At 41.2% G+C, this 10,356-nt stretch overlaps 1 protein-coding gene across 3 annotated transcripts in view; it reads right to left on the bottom strand.

Annotated features, from left to right (window-relative positions):
- Nucleotides 1-7,474: 7,474 nt before the first annotated feature.
- The window catches only part of arap2 (ArfGAP with RhoGAP domain, ankyrin repeat and PH domain 2), a 99,864-nt gene continuing 96,982 nt past the window's right edge, over nucleotides 7,475-10,356 (bottom strand). For 2 of the 3 annotated variants that reach the window (XM_029455305.1, XM_029455306.1), the window contains exons 32-33: nucleotides 8,165-8,290; nucleotides 7,475-7,931 (exon numbers count right to left, since the gene is read on the bottom strand). In XM_029455305.1, the coding sequence (XP_029311165.1) occupies nucleotides 7,605-7,931; nucleotides 8,165-8,290 (453 nt within the window). In that variant the 3' untranslated portion in view covers nucleotides 7,475-7,604. The remainder of the gene's footprint in view (nucleotides 7,932-8,164; nucleotides 8,291-10,356) is intronic. The other variant, XM_029455307.1, reaches the window with a different exon arrangement.

The raw sequence follows: 10,356 nt of genomic DNA, 5'->3' as shown, positions 1-10,356 counted from the left end.
ATAAATGGTGTTGCTGTTTGGTGCGCTTTCTTTTGCCACAGCCAAGATGTGTGATACATATGTCCACTGGTCCTACTAATCAAGGAAGTTGTCTTTCTGCTAAATGAGCTTGTAATAGGTTTGGGGGAGAAAAAGGGAAACAATTGATGTCTATGAGCTGGAACAACTCTATCATCATTGCTTTTCTTTTCATCCGTCCCTTCTGTCTCTTTCCCTCTCTAACTATGTCTCGCTAGAGCACTTGACCCTAACCCATGGTCTATCTCGATCTCTTTTATATCCTCTAGTGGAAAATCAACCACATGCACGTAAACAAAGCCACATACTCACTCACACATCAGGGTGCATGCACGCACACACACACACACGCGCACACACACACACACACACACACACACACACACACACACACACACACACACACACACACACACACACACACACACACACACACACACACACACACCATGGGGCTGAAAGAAGCTTCTATCAGCTTAGTCTTTCAGGTGGTAATTAGCAGTCATTGTTGTTCTCCAGCTAATCAGAAATCTCACACACCAATGAGGGTCATTATCTTGCCATCAGGAAAAGAAGACCAGCCTAGCTCAGGGAAGATGCAGAGTGTGTGTGTGTGTGTGTGTGTGTGTGTGTGTGTGTGTGTGTGTGTGTTATGTGATATGTGTGATGATAGAATTCACAGTCTTATCAAACAAAATGGCAAGATTGGATCTTTTTCAATCATTTGCATATAGAGGGGCTTAATATCAATTAAGCGATGAAATTCTGTGATTGTTTTTTTTCCTCTGGCTAATTGTGCCTTACGGACGCATTGTTCTGAAGAAGCTTTGAGGCTAGCTACAGAGTGAACAAAGAAGCAGTGACGTTCAAACAGGGTTAAACAAAGCTGAATACAGTTAGGAATGAAAATGTATGTGAAGAAGAACAGGAAGCAAGAAATCTAATTAATTAATAGCAGCATGGAGAAATTCAGCCCAACAAAAAAACATGTTCTCAGCTTGCTTTAAAGCTGCTACGTAAGATAAACACACTGAAAGCAACACATACGTGGCACCAATCTTATGCAAGATGATGCAACTTTTGCTCAATAGCAACCATTGTAGCTATATTTGGCATTTATGGGAACATAGTGAATGCTAAAAAAAAAGCTAAATGCTAACACCGTAGCACAAACCGTAAAGTCAGGGATCTAGTCTCACATCACATACACATCAATACAAAGTCTGCTAGCATGAGCTAATATTAGCTAGTGGTACCTACCACAGCACGTAGGGATGTAGCAGTTAAACCTTCAAGCAAGACTACGGAACGTTTGCTTAAATAGTGTCTGCTGTGGCCACAATAGTCATTTATGGAAGAATGCCAAACATTCGGTGAACACTCTCACTAATGTCACTTATTATGAATCCCACTGCTTTTCTAATTAGCATTCAAGCGCTAGCATTGACCAGGTGTTCATGCATGCGCGAGGTACGCATAGCACACTTTGTTCAATACATACCCTCAACCAGCTACGCAGGGAGGGTCATGATTACGCGCCACTTACGTCGAAAGTTTGCTAACATTAGCCACCATAGGCTACTGGTCATATCAGTACATATACATATATACTTTTATTTATTTATATTGGGAAGACTACAAAAAAGTAATCAACTGTATCCAACTGATGCAAAAAAAATAAAATAAAATATATAAGCCGAATAGTAAGGGGAGGTGTTCATATTGACTCGCTAATGCCACCAATTTACTTTTATGAAATAATGATGAGATATCTGAACTCTTTGATTGGTGGCTTGGAGTGTTTATACAGACAGTATGCCAGATATTAAGTTTACCAAACAGCAGCCAAGGACACCTAAACTTCAGAGGACGACTACTCTGCCACTTTATCGAAGCTCTCTGCCTGCAAACAAATGTTTAAAGCCCTTCCAGTTTGCCACTTCTGTACCCACCCTGTGTTGATGACTTAATTTAGACTAAACAATCTCGAGATGAAGGTTACTGTGGGTGGACTGGCATTCTAGATTAGAAGGGGATAAATAAATAATGGACTCCGAATGAAGCGACACATTATGCTCGTCTCCCCAATTCAAATCAATGGTGTCCAATCTATATCCCGTGTCCTTGGGATGGCGTGGGGTTTGGAGAGCTGTGGGGCATGATGTTGCACAACAAATTGCTGACTGTCTCATGTTGTGTGCTTCTGGTCACTCCGGGGAGATGGCCGCCTGCTTTAATAGGGTGGTCAAGGTCCCACACTTGAGAAGAAAGCGAATACAAGGACTCCGGATCCAGGGGTCAGGAGGTCGTCGAGTACTATCCCTCTTTCGTTAAGGCACTATGTTAAACGTTTAGGTGTGCAATCTCGCCATTTCCATTCAACACATATTTCTCACTCTTTTCCTCCCACCTTGTTCTTCTTCTGCTCACTCCTGCCCATTCCTGTACTCGCTCCCTCGCGAGTTTAACAAGGGAGCCCATTGGACGGTGGTATGCAGGGGTCGGCTCGGCCTCTCTTCTCATTCCACCTCTGGAGTGGATTACTAAATGGAAATGACCGCGGGGTTACTAGGTCCACCCTGATCAGCTCACAGCTCCCCTTCTCTCTCTCTCTCTCCCTCAAACCCCTCTCTCTTTCTAAAAAGGTGCTGAACCCCTCACCAAGTCCCAGAGACCCTCATATACAGCTTGCCAGCCTCCGGTTTGTCTGAATCCACCAGCTGTAGTTGTTTCAATATTAAGAAGCATTCTCCTCCATTGCAGTGTGCCATGTTCACAGTGGAGAGGCAGACTTTCTATGCGGAGATTAAACGTCAGGATTTATTTTTCATCCTAAAAGGGGTACTCCAGAGTTTTATTATTGGATGCCCATAAAGTTGGGGGGGGGACTTGCAAGAGACAGATCAAATAAATAATAGTCAAAAGCGATCCAGGCCAAGATATTCAGACTTTCAGTCACTATCCAGAGTCAAGCTCCAAAAAGACTGGATCCTACATTAACGATGATGCATCTTGGGTTAGGTTTTTTTTTAAGGTGAGATTAAGAGTGGGAACGTCATGTTGGTCAAGTTGCATTGTGGGTAGTGTAGACGCCAAGTTTTGACAATGAGTAGAATGTGGATGATTTTTCAAAAGCTGTCCGACAACCATTAAGCTAATTGCTACTACCTGCTGCTGCTTGTGTTTAATGACTGATTGAGTCATATGCAAACTATAAAGACGGTAAGGTTACCGCTCGAACAATATAGTGTTATCACTGAGGGGACCTCCTCCTTCTGGCAACATTCCCATAATTCCAATAATGTGAAAATATGAAGATGATCTACAGCCTTATCTCCCACAAATGTTTAATTGGAATGTTTAACATTCCCTTCTTTATTAGCCCAGTGGTGACTCGCTCCCTCAACCAGGACGGGGGACGGGGGACGGGGGACGGGGGACGGGGGGACTGATTGAGGTTTTAAAGACTCAATCCCAGTTGAATTGCAATTGCAGAGGCTTTTAATTAGATAAAGCTTGGCTGGTTTGAACGTATACTTTACAGCCGTGTCAGGCTAAAAGGGTCCATGTGCCGTAAATATCACTCGAGACATTAATAGAATTGAGATTAGAGGGCAGAATGTGCGGATCAGCGTAAAAAAGGCGGCCGGCAGTCGGACAACCTCGTGCACTGAGCTATTTATAGCTGCTAAAATGGACAGCTCCATTAATATAAGGCTTACCCTTTCTGGAAATGTAAATCACCGGGGCCATGGCTCGACGTGCATGTTATACAGCTGCGGTATGTCAGAGTTAACAGTACCGTCTCTCTGATTTACAGGGGTCTGGGATAAAGCAAAGAAGATTGCTTCATTTTTGTGTCTCACGGACATCTGGTGCGTTTTAAGTCAATATGGCAATTTTTTTTCTCTCTCCAACTCTTATAATAACTCTGCATATGGCCGCAAAGGAGATATATTTTAATTGCACGACTGTTTCAGAGAGGCGGCACAAGGACGTAATACTCGGCAGACTGCTATACAGATGTCTAAAGTGGCATTAGAGCCACGTTGAGACCCGTCACTCATCTGCTCTCTTTTCATTTCTGCACTTGATGTTTATATCATTCAGACATAGGCAAAGCGAGCGATCACCAAAGATGTCAGATCTCCGCCTCAGTGGACATTTCCACAAGGCCGATCAATAACCTCCACATTTCAAAAACTGCATTGAATTAAGTCCAACAAGTTTTGTTTTTTTTGAAACCACAGGCTCCAGGTTTAATTGAGAAGCATCTCACGTCGAATCAGACGGCTCATGTCTGTTCTTTTGAAATAACTTGTCATTTTTCTCTCTCCCTTTCTCGAGCATATCAGCTCGCTCCTTTTCTCCCCCCCCCCCCCCCCCCCCCCCTCTCCCCCCTCTCTCTCTCTGTCATCACTGTCTGTGAGAACACTGCACACAGCTCAGGCACTCTGCGACTCTACTCGCATGCATGTGTTGCGAGACTCCACACAACCAGTGAGGGAAGAAAACCACATTTTTTTGTGGGAAAAACCCTCCTTGTACAAGTACAAGTGAATATATACTAAATCAGTATTTCCATATTGTACAGAAATTAAGTCAATAGCTGCCTGGGTGGTGTGAAAAATAAGTCAACATTTCTATAGTATGTGTTAATATGTATTATGTGAGCAATAGGGTGAGAAACATGCAAAACCCACTGGTAACTAATTATTCAAAATGGCCATTTATATTATTGTTATTAGAATATGCAATAACATTTTAATATCGCAGCTGTTTATGTACTATTGGCTAATCAAATCTAACAATGCGTCATATGTAAAATGCTTGGGTTAATGTATTTTCCACCACTGCAGCCATGCAAGCTGTTACCTGAACAGAAGCGATATGGTCAATGTCACTGCGTGTGCAATGATTCCGCAGAGCCGTCCACTGACGTCTCTCACACCATATGGTGACCTTCGTACCCTATAGGCTTCAGAGGGATGACAAAAACTCTGGTTATACAGACAAAAAGGACAACGGAGTTAAATATACATACCGGTGACATTTAGTGCACACACGAGTCAAAGGCACGTATATATTATCCGAACTGAGAGGTGTTGCAGTACGTCTGCTGCCAGTGGAAGCAAGGCTACGCGCAATGAAACTGACTCAACAGCCCAATTAAAGTATTACATTAAAAGTAGGAATGTATTAATTTCTACTTGTGCCGTGAACATAGTAATATCGCTAATATGGGCGAGGGAAGAAAACACATATTTGCAGAGGAACAACAAAGCCCCTAATAAGAAACGCTCAGACCATGAATGAACAAATGTGGCAGTTCTGTGATTAGAATATAAGGACATGAAACAAAAGGACAAGCAGCTGGCGTATGAGGCATAATGAAAATAAAATGTTAATATGAATTTTTCATGGGAGGAACCTGTGTGACAATTGCCTGCGTGTGCATTTTCCGACGGCTATACATTATTCAACAACAGTGTGCGACTTGAAAGGGAGTTTATTTTAACGTTTCGAGCGAGAAAAGGCAGAATTTGATGAAATCTATGAATAAAATAATGATATAATTATATATAAATACGTCAAAGATGGAAGTCTTTTTCACATTGAAGCTTAAATTGCTTACAGGACTGCATCTCGTAAATATTGCAGATATGAAATATGACACAATAGAGTGTACAGAAGGAAGTTTAATCAATGCAATATAAAATCCCTGAATGTATATATAATATATATATATATATATATATATATATATATATATATATATTATATATATATATATATATATATATATATATATATATATATATATATATATATATATCCCTATATGTATATATATGTATATACATATATATACACACTGAGCACATTTACCTGGTGAAAAGGGCCCAAATGACTGCATTCTATAAAGCAGAGAACAGATGCAATATTAAAATAGAAATAAAAACACAGATAAAGACTTCTTAGCAATTGAACAGAACAAAAAAAGAAATCCAATCACGATGGATAATAAACCTGGAAGCAATGTCGGTAATTATCATTTAACACTGATGCTTTCATTCTCTTATTATTTTAATGGCTTCCCTACATGCGGTATTTTATTTTTACCTAACTGTAATTATCTGATGGATCAGGGTATATTTCTAGTTTTGTTGCTGTGAAGAAGTATAAAACTGGCAATTTCTCGAAAAAACAATTTCCTGTGTGTATCTCTCTTTCGGTCACACTCACACACACACACACACACACACACACACACACACACACACACCGATACCTCCACCATCTCTATTGTTCCCAGCATCTGCATTTCTGTGGAAACGCAGGAAAGGAAATGTTTTATTTACACTGACAGACCTGAGCACAGCTCCTCATTTCATCAATGTTTTTTGTGTGCCCACTAAGTATAAACAGAGACCGTCAAATAGAAAGTTATATATATATATATATATATCTTTAGATCGTAATCTGTTGACTTCACACCTGAACTTTAAAAATCCTGTTTGTGTTCAGGATGGATGGATTCTGATGGAGCGTGGCATTACTAAATAAGATGGTGTTATTATTTGACGATGTTTCTGTGGAGGGTTCAACTTAAGTAGTGCAACTTTGACTGTGCTTGATAAAAAAACAAAAACATGGAGGGGTGTTAGCTAACTTTGGCTAACGTTTAGCTTGCATTATTTTTGTTATTGTACGAAAACCCTGAACATGAAGGTAAAACTTAAAATATTAGTAATATAGCAAGTTAAAGCATTTTGCAATGTTTATTAGTATATTTATAGTGTACATTTACAGTAGGTGGAAGTACAGAATAATATGCTTAAAAAAAGAAAATAAATCGCTAGTTAGCTATACAACAAAACATTGTGGGTAACGTAGCTGTTATAAAAACATATTTAAAAATACTCAGAAATAAATAGTAACTTGTGAGATTGCCCTCCACTGTTAGCTAACTTTGCATCGTCTCATTTTCGTTGCATTCCAGTACAAACTAAGGTTTTTATAATTCCGTGCGTTGGTGGCAGACCCCGCCACTATTAATTCAAAATATAGGAAATGCTATTTAATATGTGCAACTCCATTACATTACAGTGGAAAAAAATGACCTAAAGATACCTTTAAAAGCTCACCGTGTAAGGATTCAAATAATCATAATACTTGTCAGATGTAGTCAAAACAGCATTTTCAAAGTGAACGTGAAGTCACGAAGCGAATCCTTTGGGAGCATTTCGGGAAACTTCTGTGGGTTTGACGTCCGGACACATTTTTGGAGCAGAGCGGCGTATGAATCAGGCTTTGTAGTGCTTGGGTCAGCGCTGTGTCCAGCTGAGGTCTGCATGACCTCCAATGTCTTGCGCACCTGCTTTCCACATACCCTTGTGCACCGCCGTCTTCAGGCTATAACGTCCCCCCCTTCCCCCTCCCCTCACGAAGCAACTTTCTTTGGCTCCATCAGCATCGTGTGGTCTTGTTCTGCCACGTCTTTCTTTGTATACTCGGCCGTGTAATGTTGTGTCTTACCGTTCAAACTGACCCTTCTGTGTACCTCTCCTCCTCCTGACATCCTGTCAGTCGTTGCTCTTGGCACCACGACTAGTCTTGCTTAGCACCGAGCTAAGTTCAGTCAGCAGATTAGGCGGCATCATGAACTCCCCGCCCAGAGCAGGTCTCTTGTCGAGGGTCTTGAAGCCACTCTGAGGAGGAAGAGGCAAAGCCATGGGCTGCAAGCGTCTGGATGAGGACGGGGAAGGGTGAGGTTGAGGCTGGTGAGCATCCGCAGGGGTTCTTCTGTACGGGGCTTCCGGGGCCTTGAACGCGTCGTGGTGCTTCGGAAAGTTGGTTGTGGCGTTTGTCTTACGGTGCAGGGTGGCGTCCTTGGACCTCTCGTCTGTCAGCTACAAGCAAATATGGCAGATAAAGATGAATTGAAACACATTGCGTTCAAGTCGACCACAGACGACAGGAGCATTTACCACATTGTGTCATGTCAGGAGTCAGTTCCACATAGGAAAGGGATGGAACGAGTCATCAAACTGAAACTGAAACCTTGAAAACACATTTCTCTGTTTCTCCCAGTGTACCTTGAAGGCAGCAGGAACACATTCCAACATTTAAATGGATTCCTCACCTGTTTGCTGGTATTGTGGTTGTGTGTCGAAATGTTCCGGCCGTCAGGCACAGCTCCCCCTCTGGAGGGTTTGTGATCTGCAGCTTCTTCTGAGTCGCCCGTCTTTGAACAGAGGTCCGAACCGTACTAAAGAGACACAGCCATCAGCAGAAATTACTGGTACGGTAATCATTTGGGAATGTGATTCAATGTGGACAACAAAGATGCTTCATGTTTTATTTTCTCTTTAAGTACGTTTGTTTATTTTGGAATGGGACTGTTTGTACATGACATCGTCAACGTCCTTTACCATGAATAAAAAAGATCACGCTTTTATTGCTAACTTATAGCACTCATTCAAATAACCATAACACATTTATGAGGTCAATTATCATAATGCTTCATAATTGATGGTCACTCACTGAACATTATTTGTTGTTGCAAAGATCATAGTGTATTTTAATTGACTTATAATTGAGTAATAATGCACTGTAAGTGGCCATTATTTGCTTTAAGTAAAAATAAATCATTAAATCAAGAACACAAAAACGTTCTAGAATAATAGAATATTTAAAAATCACATTATAATGCACCGTAACAGAGATTGCAGTGCATTATAAAAAAGATAATGCATTACAGCAATGGGAATTATAATACACCTTGCAACAAACAAAAATGACCAGTCATTATAAAATGCTTTATAATGTGCTATGATTATTGCCACAAAGCATTATGAGTGCTTATAACTATAATTAAACAGCGCTATAAACAGACTAGAATTCATTATAAGGATGTTTGTAATGCATTATAGACATGGAGTAGAAAGCATAATAATAAAATAAGGACAATAAAGAGTTGGGATCAGTGTTCAGGTATATATTTCTGCTTTTTGGCTGGACTCATGCAAACACCTTTAAAGAGGCTCCTCGCTGCAACCGTGTTCTGATCTCTGGCTAAACTTTCTCTTAAACAACTTCTGCTTTGTTTTTTTTTATCTCACTGAGACCTGAATGTGTATTTCCTCACAGCTAGGACCCGTCCTTGGACCTCTGCGTCCCCCCCCCCCCCCCCCCCCCCACCCCCCACCCCAACCCTCCGACACTCACCACCAGTCATTCCACCTTGCTTCAAAACTAAGTCCTCCATCGCCAGTTGCTATGGAAACTGTCGGGGCACAATGCTCGCTAACAGGTAAGAGAAAGGGAAAAAATAAAAAATAAAGAACACTGAAGTGCTCCGTCTACTTTATCATCTACACGTTCTCTCTGCCATTCCCCACAAGTGCTGTGTCCTTCCCACAAGCCCCTGCGTTGGAAGCTGACGATCCGGATATTTAGCGGATTTGGGAGGAAAATCCTAATATTTTTAGCCCGGGCTCCGGTCTGCTATAGATTTAGTTGTTGCAGAGCTAAGAGCTTCTGCAAAGAGCAGAGGAGAGGTCACTGAGCCCACTGAAATAAACACCTTGAAAACACTTAGAAACACTTGGAAACAATAGACAAAAATTGGCTTTCCCTTTAGATCAATCTCTCCCTGACAGTGTTGCCCTTTTTACTCGCTAACCCCCCAAGTAAGGCACTAAAAGGCTTTTACAGTAAGATGCCGTGATAAACAACACCGCGCTGCAGACAGGTTCCCATAAAGGAAGCCGAGCGGAGGGCTAATACCGATTAAATGTGCTGAGCTGCAACACGGAGCGGGGAAATCTAAAGATTCGGTTAGATCTTTCAGTTTAGGACGCGTTACAGTCATTTACATGGAAATCATGTATTGTTGTCGGATGGGGAAACAGTGACTTCACTGAGTAGTGATGAGTGAAAAAAATAAATACACAAATATGACACATCCGTAGCTTCTCTCCCCGTGCTTTGCTTTGCCTTGCATTATTTATGTCATATGTGCTGTGTCAGCGACTGACAGCGACAACACTTAGCTGTATCTGGGGGCTAAGTACCACAATAAGATTGTTACAGTCGCCTTGACCTTATTCTCACAGCTTTTCCACATAAAATGATTTATGTTATTGCTGAGTGACCTCGAAAACTTTACAGTTCTTTCCCTGTTTATGTATTTCATCAGCCATCGGCACAACGGAAATGGATGATTGGGGGGAAACTATGATTTATCATATCTCCTTCTTCTGTGATATGGATTGTAAAAAGATGATTTATTCCAGTTGTAATCTTGTGTATTTCTCATCCACATAAGGAAGG

The sequence above is a fragment of the Cottoperca gobio genome, chromosome 18, assembly GCF_900634415.1.
Source record: "Cottoperca gobio chromosome 18, fCotGob3.1, whole genome shotgun sequence".
Classification (NCBI taxonomy): Eukaryota; Metazoa; Chordata; class Actinopteri; order Perciformes; family Bovichtidae; genus Cottoperca; species Cottoperca gobio.
Note: the sequence above shows the minus strand (reverse complement) of the source record. Positions and strands in the feature narration are given on the sequence as shown.